Raw genomic sequence first — 23,300 nt, 5'->3', positions numbered from 1 at the left:
ACCTAAACTTCTTTGAATATCTTAGCAACACAAGATGTGTAGTATGACTGATCTAGAAAACTCCAGTTACTAGGTTAAACTGTTTTGGGAGTCTGCGTTATGAATCTGATCAATAATTAGCAGCCTTCTCTGCTTGTGTTTCAGTGGACTAACTTTCTCTTTGTTGGTATTTCACTGTATTGACCTTTTGTTCTGTCCGTCAGAGGTCACAAATGTTAGGCACCATTAATGGAAGTAATGATTTTTGTACTGGCAGTTTTACAACATGTTCTCTCTGTGACCTTTGATTAACAAAACACAATGTGGACAGAGTAAATACTGGCTGAGAAAGAAATGCTATTGAGTTTATGTATTGCTGTGAGGCACTGGGAACTGTTGGTGTGAAAACTAAAAGAAGGTAAAGGGAAGAGGCAGAAAGCAAAGGATTAAAGGAATAGAGTAGGAAAATGTGGACTGAAATATCTTTTTCTTTAATTGAAGGATTTACCCTTGATGTAGAAAGATGAAATATATAAGTTGGGCTAAATTGCCTGTTTCTCTGCTGTAAACTCGATGTAAATCTTCAAAGTAAGTCAGATGATGTGCAGTTTTACAAGGATAAGATGTATTAACATCGGCTGGAATGTAGGTGTGTGTCCTTTTAAGGCTGCAAGGTGTAATTGCTGGACGTTCTTGAAATGAATGGTGGGTTGCAGATGGTTTTGCTCAATTGGCAGGTTTATTAAGTTGTAGAGACATTGTGGAACCGAAACATACAGTATTTTAACATTGCTCGGCATCTGTCAGAAAGAGAGCAGAGCGCAGGAGATAGAAAGTGTAATTTCTCCCAATTGCAAGAATCATTGTTTAAAACGTTAAACATTTCCTACCTTTTATTTATGCCTAACTTGGAGTTGTTAATTTTTATTTAGTTTGTTTCAACTTATTTATCTGTGGTCCATTCCAGAAGTTAGGATTGGGAGTGAATCACATGGAAAAATGACCCAACCAGGTGTGGTAGAATACCTTTGCCTGTCACGGTCTTTACTTCGGGCACTTCCTCGAATAGGAAGCGGAGAAGAGCCCAGTGTCAGTTCAAGCAAAGCTAGAACCCTGGGAGAAGCAAGAAGATCACACTCTCCCCTCAATCAGATTGCAGCATTTTTGACAAGTTGCGTTAACTGTCTCTGCAGGCTTCCAACGTTAAAACCAGGAAGTGAAAGGTACAATATTAAAATCATTGTAAAAGCGGTTGGAGACAGCGATAAAAAGGAGAGGGTAAGAAATAATTGAATTAAATAAAAGAGATAGAGGGAAAAAGTTTTATTATATAAAAAAAAATTAATGACCAAAAACTATTAAAATAAGGAGTAATGAGACTCCACATTTTTAAAAGTTAATTTTTAGTTGTTTGGCAGACGTTAAGACTTATCGCACAGTTAAAACTTAGTTTAGACCTGGTATAATTAAGCTTGCCTGTTTTGTGGTGTAACTAGTTACTTTCCAGCTTGGCAGATAAGCAAGTTGGCGCTTTTTCAATGATTTTGCTGATTGCGACGTGCAGTGTCCCTTTAATTCGAAGCTGTCATATCGCCGGCGAACCAGTAGGAGCAAGTTCCGGATTTCCACCTTTCACTGCGCATGTGTGAATGCTGGAACTTGCCCCTCCATTTCACCACTAACAACAGTGAGCGCTGTTGAGCTCACCATTATTTCATAAGCAATTTCTGCCCCCATGTCTTTTAACTATAGTTGTTGTAATAGGCTGTGAGGTTACCGTGCCACCTTTAGAGTGAGCAATGATAACAGTGTTACCCGTTGATGTTGATGGAAAGGGGTGTTACGGCATTAATCACTGATTTCAATGTACAGTATTACCAACTCATAGTTTATAATTTGTAATGTAGATATATATAAAAAAAATACAGTATGTCTGTGCATGTTTCCTGTCGTGCTCTGGCATTACATTGTCTGTGTCTCACTTCGTATAGTCTAATTATATGTAAATTAACTTATTCTAACAAAACTCTAGTAGTCATGACTCCAGCAGGAGACTGGCAGAACCTTTGGATAATGACAGGGACCTGGTTTCACCAGATCTCCACTGTGCCCAGAGGTTTCTGATTTGCCTTGTCATTGGTGGGGGGTGGGGGGGGGAGATCTAAGGGCGGGATCTCCTAGTACCATGTGTGTTGACGCATACCTTTTTTTATTCGTTCATGGGATGTGGGCGTCGCTGGTGAGGCCAGCATTTATTGCCCATCCCTATACCTGCCACCACATTTGCAATTTTAGGTCCCCCTGTTGTGGGGTCCAGGCCAGGGAAGTAGTCTTGACTCCCAAAGAAAGCCCTAAAAAATATTTTTTAAAGAAAGATCAGCCCCATACTTACGGGGCCAAGGAGGACATGGTCGAAGTCAGGGAGGACCTGGGCAACCCTTTCCTCCAAAATCAATGGCAATCGCGAGTTTGCTGAAGTAACGCCACTGCGTTCACCACTGCCACTTAGCCCGTTAAAGACTAGCACTATTTCATCTTCCTTTTTAATTCCACTGTGCTTCTATAGTAGGACTATACACTATAGAATGGAAATAAATTTTACCATCCAAGATTCACCATATCCAGGCATCCAGCCAGGACTATGTGGCAGCAGTTCGATTTTAGCACAAGAATGAAGGAGAGGGGAAAAAAAGAACGAATTCTGCTGCCTAAGCTGCAACCTTTTATACGGTTGCTAATTACATTTATGAAACCAAAGAGAAACGATTCTTTCACTCTTAAGTATTCACTATAAAGATACAGCCCACATTTTGCGAGTGTAGTTTTGCCAGCTTAGATAATTCAAAATTTATTCCTGTTTATATCTTTCAGTAATTTGCTGCCGGATATAAATAAACAGACAAATAAATGAGATTGAAATTCCTGCAGAAATCAACAAGCAAAATGAATTCTTAACTATCCATTGCCCTCATTGCTCCTGATCCACTGCTATGCTTGCTGCGGAGTATTCTAATTATTTTTCCAGCAAATTGTGGCGTAAATTTGCCATTGGAGGATTGGGGAGCACAGTGGTCTAACTTATGGGGTACGCCGCCAATATCGCCGTTGCGGCGAATTCCGAGGCCATTGTGGCAGATAGATGTAAAACAGTCTTTATGGAACAGCAAGAGAAAGAAAGCCAGTAACTCAATGCTGGATGTTTCTTACCTGGAGCCGGAAGCATTTACCAATCTCAGTCCCTCCCAAATAATTAAACTCCGATTGACCTGAGGTTTCTTTTCCTTTAAAACAAATAGTCTTTGTGCTGTTAAAGAGACACAGATTCCCTCCTTACCAGCAGAGTAATAATTTGTGCATTACTTGATACAGCACTCCTTCTCATATAAAACAGCATTTTCTCCATTGTAGCTGGATGGTTTTTAAAAAATCATAAATCCAAGTTGCAATGTAATTGGTGTCCACTGCAGTAATACATTTTACACTGTTGTCTTTACAAAATGCCAATGCCAAGTCCTTTGGAGTCTGGATAAATGGAAATTTGTCCCAGCCATGAAATTCCATTGCACCCGTTATCTAGAAATCCTAAATTTAAAGTAGAGCATTCCAAGGTAAATTACTTTCCATTTATGGTGTTCAGTAAGTGGAGAGGCAATAAAGTATGCATCCCTCACACATGTACAATTAATGCCTAATATTGGAAATATTGGTACATCTCTCACTTAGTGTGCCAACCTAATTAAAAGACAAGTGATAGTTATTCTATCTGGAAATTGACATTGCCTGGCTTTGATTGTTAGTATCTGGTAGTGGTCTGTGCAATCCACTTACAGCTAGAAGAGAGCAATTCACCCCAACAACATGTATTGTCCTTTGAAATTCTGATTATTAAAAGGAAGAAAGCATGGAAGAACCAAAGTAAAGGAAAGTACATTTTTCTGTGTCCTTGCTTTAACTCCTGTGAGTACTGAATGCTCTCTGCAACTTTCAGAATGCAGCACATACACATTTTCTCTCTAACAACTTTTGCAAAAAGTGATTCATAAAAGTTTAAATTTTGGGCATTGATTATTATGAATTTAAGGAATGCACTAAGCTGCACCATGGACTGCCAACATGTGGATCTGTGCTAACCTTTCCCCAGATACCGAACTCCCGAGTTGAGTTGGAGGGGATGGTGCTGAGTGGAGGCGAGGCACTTCCCCACATATAAGGGAAGAGAGGAAAAATCAGAGAGAAAGTTCAACCCAGGCCACTGTTGTGTACCTACCAGCGGCCAGCTCAAGAGTGGCAGTGGCAGAGGCAGAGGCCTTGGAGCAAGTTGTCTGCCCTCTCTCTCAGTCAGAAAATGGCTTCTTGATCAACATAGTTAATTTGCCGATGGGATAAATTTATCTTGGCCTGAAAATGGAATGTCAGGATGACCTTAAATGGTGTTGAAAGAAAATAACTTAAGAAGAAAAATAGAAGAAAAAATGTGTTAAGTCCTAGGATAGAAATGTCACAATTTTTTATATAGATATATATTTTTCTCTCTCTTAATAGCTCAAACCCTTATGTTCCCTAATAAAACCTGCATATTTGTACAATATAGCCTTTGGCCCTTAATTGCATACTAAGACCTGTTAAAGCTACTTTTAGATTGGATTCAGGGAATCTGGCATCAGGGAGTCAGTTCTTGGCATTTACTCCACTAAATGTGGATTCCTAATCCCGTCGACAAAATTGTAGACCCAATTTGTCGTGGGTCTGCGAATCTAACGCCGAGATAAGGGACTTGGATTTAACAGTGTAAATAGTGAGGAGCCAGCTCATGGGCTGCCAGAATCTAAATTAAAGCTGCACCCAAAAAAAGTGGTTTTAGATTGCACAACACAGGCATCAGTGCATAATTAGTTATGAAGGCCCTTTAAGAGAATACTCTACAAGTTTAAAATTCAATGTGGGACTTTTAATCAGAGATTAATAAACAATCAGAAAGTATTATTTCTTCAGTCTCTGTGCTTTTACTTTATATCCTTGTTCCCATAATAATCAAATGAGACTTTGTAATACTGCATTCTATTGAAACCAAAGAATGAATCTAGTGTCTTATTCTTAAAAAGATTCTATTCAGTTGAGTCCATCACGGTTCCTATATTGCGTTTACAAATTCAGGACTGCAGAAGCATTTAAGCAGCATTATGAAAATGGCCACAGTCTTTGAATTTTTAATTTATCTTTCTTTCAAAATTTAAAAATAATATTTTCCTCCCCCCAACCTTAGCTGCCGAGATGTTGAGCACCATTTCCCCAATTTGAGAGGGTGGACAGGTGGGTAGGCAGTCAACCTGCTGCCGGGCCAGTGACGGAGCTGTTCAGAGCAGGCCACTAAGGGGTGTGGTGATTCGCCTTTCTGTGGGGAAGCAACTCGCCACCACGCAGCACATAGCTGAGATTTACTATGGGGCAAGGGAGGATCATGAGCTCAGGTTCCTCCCATGTTGTACCAATGCATTGTGACATGATGTCCTGCTCTACAACACCTTGATTCAAATGTTTTACCCATGATTAGGGCAATTGATTTTTAGTTGGCAAGCCATCCCACAACAATCCCTCAAACTTCTACACTTACTGCATGCAGTGCAGTTGACTGCCCAAGTGCCTCAATTTTGCATAAATTGTCCCTCGGGCTATGAAAATACTGATTTCTGAGAATAACAAATCATTGGCTTCAGCTATATTCTACACATCTTATAACTCTTTGCAGTTTTGAGCTTTGCAATCTTGGAGAGTTTATTTCCAAACAGTGTTCTGTGCAATAAAAAAGATTAATTACTTTGCAAGCTGTCCAGCCCTCAAAAGGGAATTCAGACTTGATACTCAGCGTAGACAATCTACTTTACACATGACAGAGGTATTCAGTGAAACGGACAAGATATAATATAAAGAGACAATAAATTATAGGAAACGTTCAGCCTGCAAACAAGTATGTTTACCACAAACTCCTTACTCTACTGACTGTATATCCATTTCATCCTTGTGCCAATAAATCAAAATGGGTTTACAGAGTTCAGGTTTTCATTTTGTCAGATGGCTTCTATCTATTGCTTTGAGATCTTTGTGGTTTTACATTATGAGACAATGTCATCACTTGCTAACAGCTGAGAATCACAAGAAGCTACAATAAAATATTTAAGATGTTAACTTTCTTCTTTCATTGTATCAACTTGATGTAAGTTCTTATGAGAATCCAACACAAAGGGGATCATACTCACACTCAGAAGGAGGGTGAACAGACAGTTAAGATTCGACTACTTTAAACATATGGAACAGACTGCCTGGGGAAACAGTAATGGCAGATAATGTCAACAAATTCAAGACTGAACTGCATACAGTGATTGAGGGGGTCTAAGCGATCCTGTGGTATATGGCATTTTTTCAAATTTTAGGACTGGCAGATGGGCTATAGTGGGCCCTTCTGGTCCTGCACATTTCAATTTGTGATAACTGACCTATTCCATTAACTTTCACCCATTCTGCCACATGCAGTCCAGTTTTAGTAGCTGGGTGAGATTGAGCAGGCCTGGAATATTGGACCAGTACACAGGAGCTAGGATTTAATGAACTCACTTGATGTGGAAAGTTAAATCACTGCAATAATTACTTTATTACTCCAGGACAAAGCAGTCCGCTTGATCGGCACCCTATCAACTGGCTTAAACATTCACTCCCTCCACCAGCGGCGTACCATGGCTGCCCTGTGTACTATCTACAGGATGCACTGCAGCAACTCGCCAAGGCTTCTTCGACAGCAACCTCCCAATCCCATGACCTCCACCATCTAAAGGCACAAGGGCAGCAGGTGCATGGAAACACCATCACCTCCAAGTTCCCCTCCAGGTCACACACCATCCTGACTTGGACATATATCGCCGTTCTTCATTATCGCCGGGTCAAAATCCTGGAATTCCCCACCTAACAGCATTATGGGAACACCTTCACCACATGGACTGCAGCCGTTCAAGGGCAATCTAGGGATGGGCAATAAATGCTCACACCCACATCTCGAGAATGATTTTTTTAAAAACTCTGTGAATTATGTATTCATTCTCTTATTAATGGGATGTCTCCACAGCAAATGCACTGCTCGCTAAAAGATGAATGGAGACAATTTTCTTTGCTAGAGGCAGTGATACACTGAGCTGCTGTCATTCTCTGACGCCTTACCCCGGTATCACACAGTTCTTCCTGTGTGAATGTAGACGTCAGCCTCCATAACATTGTTGAATTTCTCACGTCACAATCAAGTACCTGAAAAATTTGGTTACGTTCGACATCTTTTTGTTGTCTTCTGTGTAATTCTGTTTCTTTAATTTAACTCGTGAGTTTACACGACTTGATGAATGAAGCTAGTACAAAGGGAAATGTCTTCCATTGATACATTTTAGCCAGGCTGTTGGGGAGAAAGGGGTGAAATATAAGCACAGTACTTTCTGCCAGAAAGTAAGAGGAATTAATAATCAACGCACGCCAATCTTCTGCCAGTTGGCTCCCAGGTGCCAATGGCCTGCCAGTTTTGGAGAAGAATGTATGGCATTGAGAGGGACCTAAAAGGGGGAAAAGTATTCTAAAACTGTGCTTCAGCTCAAGATAATATTTATATTATTCTTCCATATCATTTGTTAAAATACTTTGGCATTCGTTTGTTGATTGTTTGCTTGCGATCGTTGAGAAGCTGAAAAGCATGGTAATAATGTGTGGCAGCAGTAGTTTGATTATTTGCTTTATTGGCTCAGACACAAGTTTGTAAAAGTCTTGCCTAATCGCAGACAATGACTAAACTGTGATTCATTTAGTTAAGAGACCATTATTGATGCAGTAAAAAGCTTTGAGGCTTTTTATTTTAATTTTAAAGGTTTTTTTTCAAGGCTAATTTGTGAACTGTACAGGAAAGACGATAAATTGTTATCTTGTAGGCATGTTTTAATTGTGTAGGGATCTTGTAGCTTTTGTCAATAAAGTGGATTAAATTTTTTAAAAAAAGAAAGACTGTATGGTGCAGTGTGGTAGCATGCTGTCCTTTTAGCTCGGGAACCCGGGGTCTGGAGTGTAGCCCAGACTGGTGGATTAAAGTTTCCTTTCTTTGCTGGCTGTAAGTGTCCTTAGGGAAATTAATTTAGGCAGTCTCAACCCAGCTCCTAATGGGCACCAGTTAACAGCACAAAATTGCTTATAATTAGGCACTAATTGACATCAAATTGGCAATTCCACTTAGAGGCCGTAAGGATGGCTGGTGTGGGAAATGGAAATGTCACATTGTTACAGTAGGACATGCTTTTCTGAGGCTTGGGTTTTGGCAATATAGAACATGGGTTTCAAAATTGCAGTCCCCATGACATCAGTCATCTGTTTCTATGTTTGTTAACTTTCTAGTACGTTTTTACGGTACCTGCTTGCTATACAGTCCCCACCACTTAAAACATCCATGTTTAAATCGGGCAGTCTCACTTACATCGGCCAAAAAGCGATAGCCATTATCCATTTGCATTAACATCAATTTCAAAGTTGCTGGCTATAGCGTCTTAAGTGCTCCGTTTATTTCAGGCAGAAGCAGCTGTGCTTACTCACTAGTTTGCATCTTATTAAGATGCACTGAATGTTACAGAAAAATGACCATCTCCATAATATAGCATTTTCTGCATAATTAGCACAATGCTGAATCAGCCTGGAATGTGTTGTTTTTTAAATTACATTGTCTGCTAACGAGCACTTAACAGCGGCTTGCAAGTCAAAGTAGAAACCTCTGGCAGCTGTGGCAACAACATTGGAGACTTTAAACGTCCTTCAAGTCAAAGTTTTATATGTATATGTTCGAATTTTATCCATACATAAGTGAGAAGTAGTTCATGCTCTTAAATAATGGTATTGTTAATTTATTGTTTTTCCTCCTAATAATCCTATTAGATCCATACAAGAGATCTCTGATCTCTCTTTGACCGATCTTATTCGCTATAGTGGGCCGATGGGTGCGACTGCTTAATTAGATCTGTAGAAATCTACATTAAAAGAATAATTTTGTATATTATTATAAAGAGGCTGCAGTATGGAGGTTTACAACTTTCACTTACAGTCTGCACAGCATAAATCAGAAGAAATCAGTTAAAGACTCAGTATTGTCTACTGGCTATTTTGGTGGCTTTTAACCCTTTTGAATAGTATAGGCCGTTTCCAGTAGACGGCCATTGCGTATGGATGCAAATCGTGTTCGCACGAGCGTGGCCGCAGTAAGCGGCTAGGGCTGTAGTCCATTTTCTGTGATGATTGCAATGTTCTCCTTTGAGTAGCAATTCTGCAACAGTGTTACAGAAGTTAGGACAGGGGGGTTCCTGAGATTATGTTGGTGAAGTAACAGTTTTAAGCCGCTGTTAAGTGCTTGGTAGCACTCTCACCTCTGAGTAAGAAGGTTGTGTGTTCAAGCCTCACACCAGGCGTTCAGCACATAGTCCAGTACTGACACCACTAAAAGAGTGTTGCATTTCAAAGGTGCCGTCTTCTGTATGAGTCATTAAACTCCTGTTGAGCGGAACGTAAAAGATCCCAAGGCACCACTTAAAGAAGAGCAGAGAGTTCCCTGGCTATCCTGGCCAACATTCATCCCTCAGCCAAAATAAGCAAAAACAGATTAACTGGTCATTTATTTCATTTACTGTTTATGCAATCTTGCAGCGTGCAAATTGGGTGCCACATTTACTTACATAACAATGGTGACTGCACTTCAAAACTAGTTCATTTACTGTGAACCGCTTTGGGACATTCTGAGGATATGAAAGGGACTCTTTTCATTCGTTAGTTTGTTCTTTTATCAGAGGATCTGTAGGAATGTGTCACTATTTGCAGAAGGTCCCCAGGAACATGTCATTATCTGCAGTGGGTCTCCCACATTGAAAGGTTTGAAAACACTGACACAGAGGAATTTAACTCTGTGCCCCAGGTTTGATCCTGGTACTGGTATAAATATTGCAGGTGGGGGAAATGTTCAGTTCCCAAGACCTGTCCAATTATAGTGTCTCTACTGCTGTTCTGGCTGAAAATAACCAACTCAACACAGACTGGGGATTAAACCTAGGTCCTTCCTGGTCTGTGTAGAATCATAGAATCGTTACAGCACAGAAGGAGGCCAATCGGCCCATCGAGCCTGTGCCGGCTCTTTGTAAGAGCAATCCAGTTAGTCCCATTCCACTGCTTTTTCCCCGTAGCCCTGGAAATTTTTTCTCTTCAAATATTTATCCAATTCCTTTTTGAAAGCCACGATTGAATCTGCATCCACCTCCCTTTCAGGCAGCGCATTCCAGATCATAACTACACGCTGCGTAAAAAAAAAACGTTTTTTCTCATGTCACCGTTGGTTCTTTTGCCAATCACCTTAAATCTGTGTCCTCTGGTTCTCGATCCTTCCGCCAATGGGAACAGTTTCTCTTTATTTAATTTACCCAAATCTCCTCTCAACCCTCTCTGCTCTAAGGAGAATAACCCCAGCTTCTCCAGTCTATCCACATAACTGAAGTCCCTTGTGTATTTTGTTAACATTTGGGTCAACATAATTCACATTGGTAACTGAACTGGATGTGCAGAGTGCAGGTAACTAGTAAATAAATAATATGAAGGAATGGCCTTGCTAAGTATATTTGAACCAAACTATTTCGTCCCAAGTTTTTGATGCTTTCCTGTACTGCAGGGTGGAGGCCTGCAGGAAATAACCTCCTGGCAATGATGCTCTTAACCCAGCCAATGCGAGGTGGGGCCCAGCCTCCATTTCCTGCTAGGGAAGCACCTGGCTATCTCCGCTTGGTGCATCTTGCTAATGGCCTGAACATCAGGGGCTCACTGTACAGGGTATCATAGATGTGGTCCTGTGTTTTAATATTGAATGGTGTGCTGCCGGGTTACTGTTTTTGTGTGTGGTTTAGGACAGAAGACTAATCAGAAGTTCAGTAAAATTGGTGGTCACTTGTCTTAGATGTCTACTTTAAGCAGCCTCTCAAACAAAATTGATGGACAGGTAAAGACCAGCTGGTCCATCAAGCTGGAGCATAAGAACATAAGAAATAGGAGCAGGATTAGGCCATACTGCTCCTCGAACCTGCTCTGTCATTCAATCAGATCATGGCTGATCTTCAACCTCAACTTCACTTTCCTGCCCGATCCCCATATCCCTTGATTCCCTTGGAGTCCAAATATCTATCTATCTCAGCCTTGAATATATTCAATGACTCAGCATCCACAGCCCTCTGGGATAGAGAATTCCAAAGATTCACAACCCTCTGAGTGAAGAAATTCCTCCTCACCTCAGTCTTGAATGGCCGACCCCTTATCCTGCGACCATGCTGTCTAGTTCTAGACTCTCTAGATAGAAGAAAAAATCTCTCAGCATCCAACCTGTCAAGCCCCCTCATAATCTTACATGTTTCAATGAGATCACCTCTCAGTCTTCTATACTCCAGAGAGTATAGGCCCATTCTACTGAACCTCTCCTCATAGGACAACCCTCACATCCCAGGAATTAATCTAGTGAACCTTCATTGCACCGCCTCCAAGGCAAGTAAATCCTTCCTTAGATAAGGAGACCAAAATTGTATGCAGTACTCCAGGTGAGGTCTCACTGAAGCCCTGTACAACTGTAGTAAGACTTCCTTACTCTTGTACTCCAACCCCCTTGCAATAAAGGCCAACATGCTATTTGCTTTCCTAATTGCCTGCTCTACCTGCATACTAACTTTTTGCGTTTCTTGTACGAGGACACCCGCAAGTCTCTTCGAACACCAACATTTAATAGTTTCTCACCATTTAAAAAATATTCTCTTTTTGTATCCTTCCTACCAAAGTGAATAACCTCACACTTCCCCACATTATACTCATTCTGCCACCTTCTTGCTCACTCACTTGACCTGTCTATATCCCTTTGCAGACTCTGCATCCTCCTCACAGTTTACTTTCCCACCTAGCTTTGCATTGTCAGAAAACTTGGATAGATTACATTCAGTCCCTTCATCTAAGTCATTAATATAGATTGTAAATAATTGAGGCCCAAGCACCGATCCTTGTGGCACCCCAATAGTTACAGCCTGCCAACCTGAGAATGACCCGTTTATCCCTACTCTCTGTTTTCTGTCCTTTAACCAATCCTCTATCCATGCTAATATATTACCTCCAAAGCCATGAGCCCTTACCTTGTGTAACAACTTTTTATGTGGCACCTTATCGAATGCCTTTTGAAAATCCAAATATACTACATCCACTGGTTCCCCTTTATCTACCCTCCTAGTTACATCCTCAAAAAACTCTTAATAAATTTGTCAAACACTATTTCCCTTTCATAAAACCATGTTGACTCTGCCTAATCATATTATGATTTCCTTTAATAATGGATTCCAGAATATTCCCGACAACTGATGTCAGGCTAACTGGTCTGTAGATCCTGGTTTTCTCTCTCCCTCCCTTCATGTGTGATGCATCATGACTCAACACTTCCCCTTCTCTTCCCCCCCCCCCCCCCCCCCCCAAGCAATGTAATCTCCTGGGAAAGGCAAAAAAAAAAAGAGGAAAAAAAACAGGGCCAATAAGGGCAAAAATACTCTGGAAAAATTCCTCTCGGACCCCCTCAGCCGATCGAAGCCAGTCCAGTCGTGAAGAGGTCCCTTTTACCAACTCAATTCCACAAATTTTTGTCCTTTTTTTAATGGTGAGCGTTAATGTTTCCGAGACACAGCGTGTGTTGATTCACCGCCTTCACATTGCTGGGCTCGATGATTCTACCAAATATTTAGAAACATCAAAGAGAAACAGAAGAAATCCTAATTATATTTCTCTTTTATCAGAATTCTTTAGAACTGTTTGGTTTTTAAATGGGAGAGGGCACCAATGGTCATTCTGTTGCTCAGAGAAAAGTCATACAGCATTTTTACCCAGATCTGATGTTCCAGGGCATTGAGAATAGTGGTTGTATTTTTTTTTTTGGTCAGAAACCAGTCTGGTGTGGTATAGAAAGACCGTTTTCATTACAAGGAATAATATTAGAAATACATTTTAATTAAAAACGTGATGATTGGAAAGAAATTGTTATGACAAGATTTTTTGTTTTAAATTTGTCATTCATGCCCTTGTAGCGCATTTCAGTGTAGAAAGTACATGAGCGGATAAAGTTGCTCTGCCATTTTGATTTGAGTAGCGCAAGTGTGGGATCTCGGTAATTTAGTTTTGACCATTCCTCCCACGGCTTCCTGTACTTTTACCCAGAGACTCTCTGATGCAGCCTTTTGTGCAGTATTTTGAAGTCACAAAATTAAGCTGTTGGGAACTGCACGTCGGAGAATGTTATCTCCCCTTCTCTTCTGCAGGTATTGATCCCTGCTGGATTAAGGGCTCCACAAGCACTGGGCACCCTTTGGTATCTCATCCATGTTGGCTATTTTTCATGTGAGCGCCAAGACAACGAGGAAACGCCCAGACAGCTGTGAAACCAGCAAATACTCAAAAACATTGAAAAGAAATAGAAGAAATCCCAGTGGTGGTTCTGTTCATCAGAATAGATTAGTTTTGAAAAGTGAGTTGGCTATACAAACTAAACAGTGGTGAAATGCGGTTTCTGCAAAGAATAAGGATCCATCAACACATTTGATGATAAATCTATTAACGTATAATCAAGAAACCTGGGTAATTGGCCAAAGCTAGCTGCAGCATGAATAATTCTGTAGATTAATACGGGAGTAATTAAGTGAACGGATAAGTAACTGAACGGAATAACAAAAGGCCTTTGTGCGTTAGGTATAACAGTATATTTTGTTAAGTAACCTCTGCACACCACTCGCCCTCTACCATGAAATAACAGTAAGGCAGTTATTAACCATTACTTATTTGACCAGGGAAACTTTTTTTCATTTTAAGACTGTCTTTCAAAACAAGTGCATGTATCCAAGCAGAAGCAACTACAATTTGTAGATGCTCACTTGTTCTAAAATCTTTTCCAAGCAATGTATTTTTTTGTCACTTCCTCAGCTTCTGGGAAAGTTCTGTTTAGGTGAGTAAAGCTGATACTGCTTCACTGCTTGTACAGTGGGGAGGAGAGCATTGTCCTCTCATGCTGCCGCAAGCCACTTTTCTTTGCCAACTCTTGAGCTCCCTCTTGATAAACCGTCCTCCACAGAAAGGTGAGAATCTGAACACACGGCACCACTTTTTGAAAGGGCCGTTCATCATCATGAATAGGCCATTAAAACAGAAAGACATCCACGTGACTCTGAGATCTTCCATGTCTGAGCCGTACAGAGCAGGAAGGTCCTAGGTTCAATCCCCAGTCGGTGCTGAGTTAGCTGACCTCAGCCTCGGCCATAGAGAGGCTACAATTGGCCATGGTGTCCCAGGGTTGAAGTAGCAAAAATTAGCCAGTGTTTCCGCTCTTGCTTATTATCCAGTAGCACCTGCTGAAAGTGCACTTGTGTGTGAGGACAGGGTTGGGCTTGGTTCTGATGATCTCCATAGTCAGATAACCTGCCATCACTCATTGTCAAGTGTCACACATGGACAAAGGCCACTTGGATGAGGTTCTTGGTGGCAACTGGTGCCTATGGAACAGTACTCCAGTGAGGGAATCAATAACTTGAGGGGAGGAGGCAAGTGAGTTAACATCGCACAGAGAAAAAAAAATCAGACAGCAGGCCTAGTCTGAAAATGAAGGAAGTGAAATGGGGCAGTCAGTAAAATTAAACACAGTATGACTTCAGTGTTGCATTCGAATATTGGATTCACATACTAATTTGACGATAACATTGTATTTGCGATACTAAAAACACAAGTGCACCTGCACCCCATATAGTGCAAAACCCATTTCTCGAAACAAATCTACGTTTGGGAGTACATCCGTTAACTGGAGCAGCTAATTGGGATTTAGTTCCGAATGGTGTGCAGCCAGAACATCCACAGGTCGTTTCCTCCCATTTGTGGCCAGTTTGTATCTTGTTCAGTCGATTTCCTCCCACCTCGTCTCGGTTGATGTGCTACCCAAAGTTCAGAAGCGGAAAAATATTTTTGAAAAGACATTGTGGGCAGTATTTTTTTTTCACTTTTTAAACTTCAGAATTATTTAGCCCATCTCTGCGATATAAGGGTGGTTGGGAGAATGAGAAATAAGCAGGGGAGTGCAAATTAGCCAGCAAAGAGGAGAATGGACTAGAAAGGCAAGCCTTTTATTAATATAAATGTTTGGTAGGATGGTATGTTATGTAAATGGGTGGTGTGACTGACCTTAGGCATCATGTGAAGTGATGTGCAATCCAGAGACAATAAATGGGTCTGTTTTTCACCCCCAGCTTGCTACCTCAGATTACTTTAATCCATGCTTCCGTTCATAGGAAATGTAAGAGCTGGATTTTCAGTTGGTCATGAGAAAAACTGTCAAGAGACACCCAAATCTTAACAGCCTTATTCAGTGGGAACGTCAGTCGTAAATAGGCTGTCAACTGTGTTTTAATATATTGCTTTAAACAGAACCCATTGTTTACACTGTGTTCCTCGCATTGTTGTATATGAATTCCTCTAGGCGCTAGTCTTCTCAAAAATGTAATTTCCTCTATTATCAGGTGACTAGAATCAATCTAATTGGAAAAATGTGAACGTTATTTAGATGACGTCACTTGGATCATTAATTTATCGCTTACTGTAACAGTAAACATGCTTGAATACTGTTAGTGCTACCAGGACATTGTGAGCAATCATTTCACATAAATTTACCATTAGAGTCTCTTGGTTCCGAGATTCTAGGGACCAGAGAGGATGGAGAGCGGATGCATCAGGAGAGCTGGAATTTGGGGTGGGACCTGGTTCATCCAGGATTTCACCCTGTGCAAGAAACCTAGAAATTCCATTCAGAGTAGGGAGAGCAGGAGAGCCTTCCGCTCGTGACCCTCATATCAAGGGGGCATGTCTGGGAGTCCTCCACTTCATCTTCAGTAGGCCCAATGAGCTTAGAGCTGGTGTGAGTTCTCTTCAGAGTTAATTGTTAGACCTGAGCTGTGTTAGTCCATACCCTGCAGAGAATAACAACATTTTTAGTTTGTAAGAGACTCTGTATGCTTATGGAACTGTCACCTAGCCAGAAACATGAGAAAAGCATTGGGAAAAAGCCCAAACTGCACATGATGAATCTCTTGGTCAGAGTTTTCCTGGTGAGATCATGCATGTGGCATTTTTTAAATTAGATGGATGAACTTATGGAGAGCTGCATAACTTTTGGTGTTTATTGGTGTTTTCAATTTAAATACCAGCTTCAGTATTTTGCACTTGGTGGGGTTTTAGTCCAAAAACCAGGAACCCTAAGTATAGCGCCCTATACAATGCCCCCAACGATATGCCTTTAACCCAGCCTCAGAAGAAAACCCACTACTACACCAGTTTAACATTCCCATTTGTCACACCAGCCATCCTTGTGGCCCTTTTGAGTGAGATTGCCAAAGTTTGAATGTGGACTTGCACAATAATAACTCGGTTGAGACTGCCCAGACTCAATAAAAGTAGTTTTTATTGCAGAACTTGAAAACTTGCACAAAGAGAATGTGTAAAGGGAAACTCTCAGAAGCACCAAAAAAGGAATGAAAGTAAAGATGGGGAAGGAATTAATTTAAGGAGAAACACTTGAGAACAGTAAAGAGCCAGGACTTGGGGAAAGGAATTCAATTATGTAAAGAGGTGCATAAAATGGAGTTCAGCATACTTGGCACGTAAGAGATTTTATGGCAAGTTATTGAAAATACAGAGATTTGGTGTTTAACAAACATCTGTATTTCTGAGATTCTAATCAGGAGGCTTTTTCAAGTCATTTCTGTAAACAGTGACAAGGGTATTCAGCTACAAAAAATGTTCCTTATTCTTGATGTGTGTCCTTCCCAGCTCCTTAATTTCTGTGTTTAACTTATTGAATATAGACTTCTAGGCTTTAATACTGATGCAGACATCAGGACTGAGTGTTGGGTTACAACTCATCTCAGTCACTTCCTTTGATCAGCAGTTAAGGCAGAATTGCAACCATTGCAAGCGTAGCTGTAATAGTTATTATAGTTATTATTCTATTTGTCAAATATAGCACAGCAAGAAGAAAAATACAAAATATAATTGTTAGCCCACCTTGATGACCAGCTGTGGATTCTATTTTATAAGTAGCTCCAAAAATCAATTTTACCCCACACATATATATGCATTTCTCAGTCACTTGGTTTGGTGAACCTTTCCAGGGCAGAGGAATAAGGGTGCAAATGGGATTGAATTAATATAAAATGATTACTTTCTGCAAGTATTCACTAAAGAGACATTAGTAGCATGTCAACACGGTTCTGTAACTAAAGATGACTTTAATGTCACTTGCATGGAACTTGTAAACAGGCTGAAAGAGCTCAAAACCAACAAATTCTTAAGGACAGATGGTATTATCCAAGGGGCAGTGTGAGACGAGTGACAAAATCTACAGACTGCTAATGTCGTCGTGAAGGAGTTAGTGAATACAGGAAAGTCAAGTTAGAAATAAGCTAATGTTTCAAAAAGACTACAAAACAAACCCAGGTAACTACACATCTGTTAATCTTACATATATAACCAGCAAAATAATGGAATTGATTGTCAGAAATAAACTTGAGGATGACCTATATGAAAATAATCCAAAAAAGAGCAATTAATCTGCTTTCTGAGGCACAGATCCTGCCTCTTCATTTCCCTTGACATTTGTTTGAGGAAGTGTCATTGCAAGTGGACTTTGGAGAACCCTATGTTGTAGTTTACCTAAAATTCCATAAAACTTTCAATAAGCTTCCACACTGATGCTGATGCACAAGCTTATGGCAGTAATATTGTAGGTAAAACTTGGAGGTGGATAAGGAACTGGCTGAAAGAGAGGAAGCGGAGGATATGGGCAGGGAAGATGTATTGAGAGGGGTGCCCCAGGGATCGGTGCGGGGGCCACTTCTGTTTCTAATCTACATAAATAACCTGCACTCAGAAATGCAATGCTAGCTGATCAAAGTCGGAGATCATACTAAATTAGCCATTAATCACTTTTTTTTTACCACTGCTCAAGGGATTTTCAACATGGCAACCACCTGGGGAGGCCTGGGAGTCCGATCCCATGAACGAACAAGAATTTAATAGCCCCCCGACGCTTGTAAAAGTTAAACAGATAATTTGCTTTATTACTAATAATTTTATGTTCATTGTATAGACAGGCCCCAGAGCAGGGGATGATGGCATATCTCTTGCTCCGCTCATGAGGAAGACCTTGACTACCTATTTGTGACTCCAAGTCTTTTGATATTCCAACAATAAATGATGTGAAATATTTCACACCACACAGTGCATCTACTCACTGACCAATTTGTGAACTCATTTCAAGTTTTAATACTGTGAGATCTTACAATTTTTAAGTACTTGTGTTTCCTCTCGGGCATTGGCTGCTACTTATACAATGAATAAGACATTGACTATCCCAGTGTTAAACCAGTAGTTTTATTAACATGGGCCACGGGCAAGTATTGGGTATGAATGGTCAGGAATCCTCGCTAGTTCTCTTGTAGTCTGTGAATGCCCCAGTTGCTCTGTGCTGTTAGTGCTTTAGATTTGGAATTACTCATTATAAGTTTAATATGTCTGAATCACCAGATAGAATTAATTTGTTGCTTTTGCTTGTGGTTTCTCCAATGTTGGTTCATACTGTTGCAAAAATGCCTTTATATTGCTCTTCAGGGGACTGTACAAGCCACACGCAAAGGCTCTTTTTGTATTTGTTTGGATAAAATTATAGATCAACAGTTTTCAACTCGAGACTTATTAAATCACTTGCGTGCAGCAGTAACATTTCTTCAGCTGTGCTGTACTCGGATAAATAGCAGTTCCGGTCCAACAGGTTTTCGCTTCCTACACTTTTGTTCCTTTGTTTGCCCGCTCTTTAAGGGGGTAATTCATGCTTGGATAGAGTTCTGCAAGCAGTGTTGGCCCCTCCAGTATGTTGCTGAAATGACCATTCTTCATTTGTGTATTTGTGAGCCTGAACAATGGGTGTCAGCCAGTTAAAGGTGTAGGGTGCATCACAGCCCAGCCCGATCCTGTCCCCAGACATTGCACTTTCTAACAGAGCACACTGGAAAGTGATCAGGAGCAGGAACACAGGCTACTTTTTCTCAGCAGCTTGCAGCTTTATTGCAAATTATAAAACAACACCCATTTAAGCAATTTCTTGTTGTTTGGATATGGGCGACACTAGTTTTATTTCTCATCCTTAGCTTCCCTGAGAAGGTGGCAGTGTCTCAGAAGCAGAGAGTTATGATCAAACTCTCAAAAACTCTGAAGAACTGCTCTCGCCACCTTCCACTCTTTTAAATACAACAAGATCAGTAGTTTATAAATATAAAGTACAGATTGATCCTGGTACGTTCATGTCATAAGAGGCTGCAAGGGTACTGATACTGTGTAACTCCCAGGATCTGAGTGCATTATTCATTGCAGTCCTTGTGGTAGTGCTCCCACAGTAGTGTTACCTGCAACAATGAAGGAACAGTGGTATATTTCCAAGTCAGCATGGTTTATGTCTTGGAGGAGAACGTTCAGGTGATGGTGCTCCCATGACGGTATTGCTGTTATCCTTCTCAATTGTGGAGGAGATTTCGAAGTAAGCTTGGTTAGTGTCTGTAGTGCCACCTGTAGATAGTATGGTGCACAGGTGATGGAGGGGGCAGATATTGAGTGAAATGGCAGGGTGCCAATCAAGTGCTCCATCCTGGATGATGTTGAGGGTTGTGGCAGCTGCCACATCCAGACAAGTAATGAGTATTCCTTCACACTCCTGCCCTGGGCCTTGTGAAAAGGCTTTGAGGGGTCAAGAGTTGAACCACTTGTTGCAGAGCATCCAGTCTTAACCCTGCTATTGCAGTGATGTTATTGATAAGGCTGGTCCAGTTAAACTCCTGGGAAAGCACGAATGCTGTATCGTTATCCAGTAAATAGCTGAGATACACAGATTGGGACGGTTTGATTCCCACTGTGTGGTAAGTAGGACATTCTCACCAAGGGTGGTGGCAGGGGGATGCTACAGTTGGCCTCATCATCCTGGGCGAGGGAAGAGAAAATTGGCCAGGATTCTTGCTGCTGATTGCTTCCCTGGTGCCCCTGCTGGAAATGTGTGAGTGTGGACATTGGACATGGCTGCGGTGCTGCCCAAGATTGAATTACCTGCCCACACTCGCCCCAAGTGGTCATTGTACATAAGTAGAATGACCACTTGGGTGAGGTAGTGGCTGTGGAGCTATACCCCAGCAAGGGGTCAAAGCCTTCAGGAGAGGAGAAGAGAAAATCTGGTGAGAAATTTTTAAAAATATATATATCCTGTTAAAATTCCGGGGATATCTGACGTGATTTTTGTTTTCCCTCTTCTCCTTTTTGGCTCATGGATGCTGAGGCCAAATGTAGTTCTCCCACTGCTGCAATGTAGATCTGCCAATTTTTTCTTTTAAAAGAGTTGAGGGAGAAATGTTGGCCAGGACACTATAGCACGATGATGTTTTTACTATGTTAAAGGTGCTGTATAAATGCAAGTTGTTGGTGATGAGAACTTTAACATCCACTTTGTTTTAAAATCCTATATGAAGAACAGCATCTCCCCCAGTGCAACATTCATTTAGTACTGCACTGAGGTGTCACCTTGGGATATACACTCAAGTTCCAGTATGGAGCTCAAACCCACAACTTTCTGGCGCACAGGCGAGAGTGTGTTAGCAACTTTTTTTTTATTCGTTCATGGGATGTGGGCGTCGCTGGCAAGGCCAACATTTATTGCCCATCCCTAATTGCCCTTGAGAAGGTGTTGGTGAGCCGTCTTCTTGAAGCACTGCAATCCGTGTTGTGAAGGTTCTCCCACAGTGCTGTTAGGTAGGGAGTTCCAGGATTTTGACCCAGCGACGATGAAGGAACGGCGGTATATTTCCAAGTCGGGATGGTGTGTGACTTGGAAGGGAACGTGCAGGTGGTGTTATTCCCATGTGCCTGCTGCCTTTGTCCTTCTAGATGGTAGAGGTCGCCGGTTTGGGAGGTGCTATCGAAGAAGCCTTGGCGAGTTGCTGCAGTGCATCTTATGGATGGTACACACTGCAGCCATGGTGCGCCGGTGGTGGAGGGAGTGAATGTTTAGGGTGGTGGATGGGGTGCCAATCAAGTGCGCTGCTTTGTCCTGGATGGTGTTGAGCTTCTTGAGTGATGTTGGAGCTGCACTCAGAGTATTCCATCACACTCCTGACTTGTGCCTTGTAGGTGGTGGAAAGGCTTTGAGGAGTCAGGAGGTGAGTCACTCGCCGCAGAATACCCAGCCTCTGACCTGCTCTTGTAGCCACAGTATTTATATGGCTGGTCCAGTTAAGTTTCTGGTCAATGGTGACCCCCAGGATGTTGATGGTGGGGGATTCGGCGATGGTAATGCCGTTGAATGTCAAGGGGAGGTGGTCATTGCCTGGCACTGGTCTGTCGTGAATGTTACTTGCCACTTATCAGCCCAAGCCTGGATGTTGTCCAGGTCTTGCTGCGTGCGGGATTCAAGTTTACCGAAAAGAATGGATGTACATAAAACGTAGTCACTTTAGGTGTTCTTTTCAGGTTCTGAAAATCCTGGTGCGAGCTGCAGCAGAAGGGATTGCCGATCGCAGTGGGGATTCCGCAACAGTATTGACAGGAAAACTGCGGGAGCTCTTTGGTAGGGTGACTTCTAAAGTAACCAACGATGCTGAGGTTTGGAAGCTGTATGCCAAGCTTTGTGGAGACGGACAAACAGCGAATGCAGAAGACAATGAAAAGGTCGGTACCTGATATTGTTATGAACATCGTACAAGGCCTAAGAATTCTGCTTCCGTCCTACTTTTCTTTTTCAGCTCTCATTCCCCAGGTTCTCCCGCACCATTCTCAAGACGAAAGAAATCAGGTAAACAATGACCTGCCTGGCCTCTGCTAGTACCATGCTTGAACCAGCAACGGGAAAGTACGAAAGAGTTGGTGTAAGGTGACCTCTCTTTTCCCCCAACCCCCCACCCCTTACCCCTCATGTGTTCCCTGCCTGCCGAGTTCACTGACTGAGATTGAGAGCTTACGGCCTGAAGAATCTCAGCAGCACACTGCCATCTATTTGCAACCTGAACCAATGTGCTGCACCATTGGGGCGTCTTGCCTGCTCCTGATTTAGACTTCTCTAAATTACCCACAGCTTTACAGATTTTCAATGTCTTCTGTGTTTAATTAGTGATGAGGGTGTGTATGTGTATGGATACTCAGTATTCCTTTGTGCTGGTCCTTCCTCTTCAGCCTCAAACTCTTTAAATGTTCATGCCACATATTTTATATTTAAAATGTTAAAAACCAATTTACCACAAGGGGAATAAAACAGAACTAAGCTGTAAGTGAGAATTTAGTGTTTGTGCCTCAGTGTGCATCATTGCAGAGGCATCACTACTAGGAGTACAAAACATTATGCACCTATTGACTGAAATTTTTTTAAAGTGTGAATTTGAGTAAATTTTCCCTCTCTCCTTTTGGTCCCATTTTAAAATATTTTCCCCTTGTTCCTCCTTCCCAGCCCTTTAGTCCATCTCCACTTCTATATGTTGTTCACAGTCCCCGCTCCCTCTAAGAACAGACAACCTGCTCCCAGGCCTGCACTGATGTTGCTCTTGTGCCAGCCTTTAGGTCATGTATACTTCACAGACTCGGCACTTCCCCAGCGGCATGCTGGAGATTGGCAACTTGTTGTGGAGAATTGTGGCTGCAGGGCTGTTTTCTGTCATTGCGCAGCACATGCTGTAGATCTCACAGTGAAACGTGCTGCCCATTTCTAGCCAAGTACTCTATCCAGAATCAAATAACGTGCATCCAAAGCTCTGGGCATCTATAAACTCATGAATCTGTCTGAAGGAGGAGAAAGAATTTTGCCACAGTTAATCTGTTTTTCGTGATGTTATTTGAGGGATAAATGTTGGCCTGGACACTGGGGGGATCTCCCCGGCTCGTCTTCGAAAGGTGCCACAGGATTTTTTTTTTAAGTCCACCCGAGAAGGCAGACAGGGCCATAGTTTAATGTCGCTTCTGAAAGACGGCACTGCTGACAATGCAGCACTCCTTCAGCACTGAGGTGTCAGTCTGGATTGTGCACTCAACTCCTAGAGTGGCCGTGACCTCCTGACTCTGAGGCTTGAGTGCTACCACTGAGGTCCAAGGGGTGAGTGGTGGGGCATGTCAACGCCCAGGTTATCAGAATTAACTTATGGACATTTTAAGAA

The 23,300-nt window shown here is 41.7% G+C and overlaps 1 protein-coding gene across 2 annotated transcripts in view; it reads left to right on the top strand.

Moving 5' to 3' along the window:
* The window catches only part of ttc27 (tetratricopeptide repeat domain 27), a 152,427-nt gene that overhangs the window by 111,164 nt on the left and 17,963 nt on the right, over nt 1-23,300 (top strand). For both annotated transcript variants that reach the window (XM_067988686.1, XM_067988685.1), the window contains one exon: nt 21,631-21,828. In XM_067988686.1, the coding sequence (XP_067844787.1) occupies nt 21,631-21,828 (198 nt within the window). The remainder of the gene's footprint in view (nt 1-21,630; nt 21,829-23,300) is intronic.

Source organism: Heptranchias perlo, chromosome 8 (assembly GCF_035084215.1).
Source record: "Heptranchias perlo isolate sHepPer1 chromosome 8, sHepPer1.hap1, whole genome shotgun sequence".
NCBI classification, from domain to species: domain Eukaryota; kingdom Metazoa; phylum Chordata; class Chondrichthyes; order Hexanchiformes; family Hexanchidae; genus Heptranchias; species Heptranchias perlo.
The sequence above is the reverse complement of the archived record's forward strand: the minus strand, read 5'-3'. Positions and strand labels throughout refer to the sequence as shown.